The sequence below is a fragment of the Antedon mediterranea genome, chromosome 11 (assembly GCF_964355755.1).
Source record: "Antedon mediterranea chromosome 11, ecAntMedi1.1, whole genome shotgun sequence".
Taxonomy (NCBI): domain Eukaryota; kingdom Metazoa; phylum Echinodermata; class Crinoidea; order Comatulida; family Antedonidae; genus Antedon; species Antedon mediterranea.
In genome coordinates this window covers 15,842,328-15,844,944 of record NC_092680.1, presented here as the reverse complement: position 1 = coordinate 15,844,944, position 2,617 = coordinate 15,842,328, and the positions used below count along the sequence as shown (strand labels likewise).

The 2,617-nt window shown below is 34.4% G+C and overlaps 1 protein-coding gene across 1 annotated transcript; it reads right to left on the bottom strand.

Moving 5' to 3' along the window:
* Window positions 1-299: 299 nt before the first annotated feature.
* On the bottom strand, window positions 300-2,407 carry LOC140062402 (uncharacterized). Its single transcript, XM_072108608.1, has one exon. The coding sequence runs from the start codon at window positions 2,337-2,339 to the stop codon at window positions 768-770; it is 1,572 nt and encodes a 523-aa protein (XP_071964709.1). The 5' UTR covers window positions 2,340-2,407; the 3' UTR covers window positions 300-767.
* Between the last annotated feature and the right edge of the window lie 210 nt (window positions 2,408-2,617).

Below are 2,617 nucleotides of genomic sequence, written 5' to 3'. Positions count from 1 at the left end.
AAGGTCAGGACAGGTATCCTTATTTGAACAAAATACAAACAGAAGGAGAAATTCTATGTTTCAAAATACGAAGATCAAGATGAGAGAACAGTCTCAAAAAGCCATGTACTCCGTGTTCACGTTTGTATATCATGCCAACTGGTACAGAATTTAGTGTGTTAGCCCATGAATTTATGTAAGTCCACCGTTGGCCTAAAGATGAGTAAAGTCATTTTGCTCGTGACATTCAAATTCAAGTGGTTCAAACCAGACATTATGTGTGTTATTTTTACCATGTGGAATATTGAGCATGTTGTGCAATTATTCTATATTTAAGATTATTTAGACTCATGTGTATAAACGTTTTGAGATAACACAATATGAAATATACAGTCAACCTACTACTTTAAATGTTGATATTTATTTAAGAAAAAATATTTAATTAAACATTTATTACAAATATATTCTTTTACATATATAACAATTTACAACAATATTTATAACTGTAAAATTGTGTTTAAAACCTTTTTATATCTATTTACAATACTTTTGTCTATTTTACTACTATCAAATTCAGACATCTTAAAAACAAAACGGTGATTGTTGTACCCTAAAAGCATTGTGTCATTAATAACAAAAAAATGTGAATCAAATACAAACACATTTTCTTTATAGTATATTTTTGTAGGCCTATTTATTTTTTTTGTATAGCTTGTACAATTATATTTTAAAACAAGATTATACGTTATTACTACATGACAGATATAGTAGGCCTAGATCTAGGACTACTACAGTGAACCAGTACGTTCAAGCGGTTTCTTTGCCACCGGTATACTATCATAAACATTGCTTAGAGAATGCATTGAAGTAAACTGAACATCAGAGGTTTTTTCATTAGGTTTGCATTTCGAATCACGCCGTTTTCCATTAGAAAATGAAGCCGATTTCTTATGCTTAGATGCATTTTTGAAATATGGATTAGTAACATGTGAAGATTTTTCCGATACCGGGGTTGATACATGAGATGATATAGGATAACATATAGCCGGGGAATCAGGTCCTGCTTGGTAACAAACCATCGTCTGGAATCCGATGGGCTGGGCTGGTAATGTACTGGCTTTAGTAACTTCGTCCACCATAGGGAAATCGTTAGCAAACGAGTTTCTGTGACTATTTATTATGGAATCCCTCGGTGAATCAGTATGCATCCTTAAAATAAGCCCATTGCTTATTGGATACGCTGTCTTTACTTGTTTTAACCTGTTAATTTTTTCGTAGCACATACAAACAATAATTATCAATAAAATAAAAATCGCTGATAATCCTGACATTACTAGGATTAGTAAACTGTTTTGACTGCTCAACTGATGATTTGACGCTGGTGACATTGTCTGTGGTTTAAAAGTGACGACTTTGAAAATATTTAGAAATCGAGTAATGTTTGTAGCTAATCCAGATGGAATACTTGCCTCACATGTGACAGGTTTGTCGTGGTCATTTTCGGTAATTTCAGAAATTTCTAGCATTGTATCATCCATCGATAATCTAAATCGCCCGGATGTTCTTACAATCGGACGATCACCGTAAAACCAACGTAATTTTGATATGTACGGTTTTCCAATACTATCACACTTTAAGGTAACACTACCACCTATAGCAGCACTGGTTTCTGTCAGTCCTGTTCGAAACAACACACTAGGTGGTAGACTCATTGGAGTGATATTACAGAACATGTCACTATCTACGGATTCACCACTTATACTACATCGGAATACAACTCCGTTGTCGTTATCGTTAAGTGTTATAGTTGTCGAGAGTTCTCTGACTTGTGCATCTTGCCCTAATGATTTTGAATCTCCTCGTTTAGTCCAGTTCATATTCACTTTTGATGCTTTTGAATCTACAATACAATTTAGTTCTGTTTTACCATTCTGTAATTTCGAAGAACTGCATTGTGGGTATCCGTCAGCTGGAGGAAACAGAACAGTAAGAGTTCCCTTAGTCGAATAGAAAACAACACCATCTTCCTGACGTACCTTACATTGAAAGACCCCAGCGTCGGTTTCAGTTGCGTTCGAAATTATTAGTGAAAAATCGCCTTCAGACGTTTTACCAACAATTGTGTAAGTTTCCTTGGTTTTCGTTATTTCATCAAATGGATACTCTCGTTCTCTTTCATTCTGATCAATATGAATCCAATTAACACTTAAGCCCGAAAGTGACGATGCTTTTAAAATACAATCGAAACGTTCAGTAGTTTTTCCGGCCAAAACTTCACTGTCTACCGGCTCCTTCATAAAAATGACTTCAGTACTTGATGGAACCAAAAGAACCATCACCATAAGTAATAAAATAAACATGGTAATATCAGTATATCAATTTCTTATATAGAATAGTACGGTTCAAATTATAAATGTCAACACGCCGACAAATTATTGTCTCTGATTCTTAATTTGCTGTACTGTTTATCAGCAGCAGTGTCAATAGCGGAATTGGTTTCCGAAAATCCTTGTGTCACTTCCGACTACTACACTCTGAAATCACTGTGCAAAAAATATTTCAAAATAATATGGTTCGATGGCAAGGTAGATTTAATTCTACAATGTAAATCTTACCTTTAGTCGGAGTTGATTTCCGT

Excerpts from the sequence above, each read along its gene's own strand:
- LOC140062402 (XM_072108608.1), bottom strand. The coding sequence starts at position 2,339 with ATGTTTATTTTATTACTTATGGTGATGGTTCTTTTGGTTCCATCAAGT.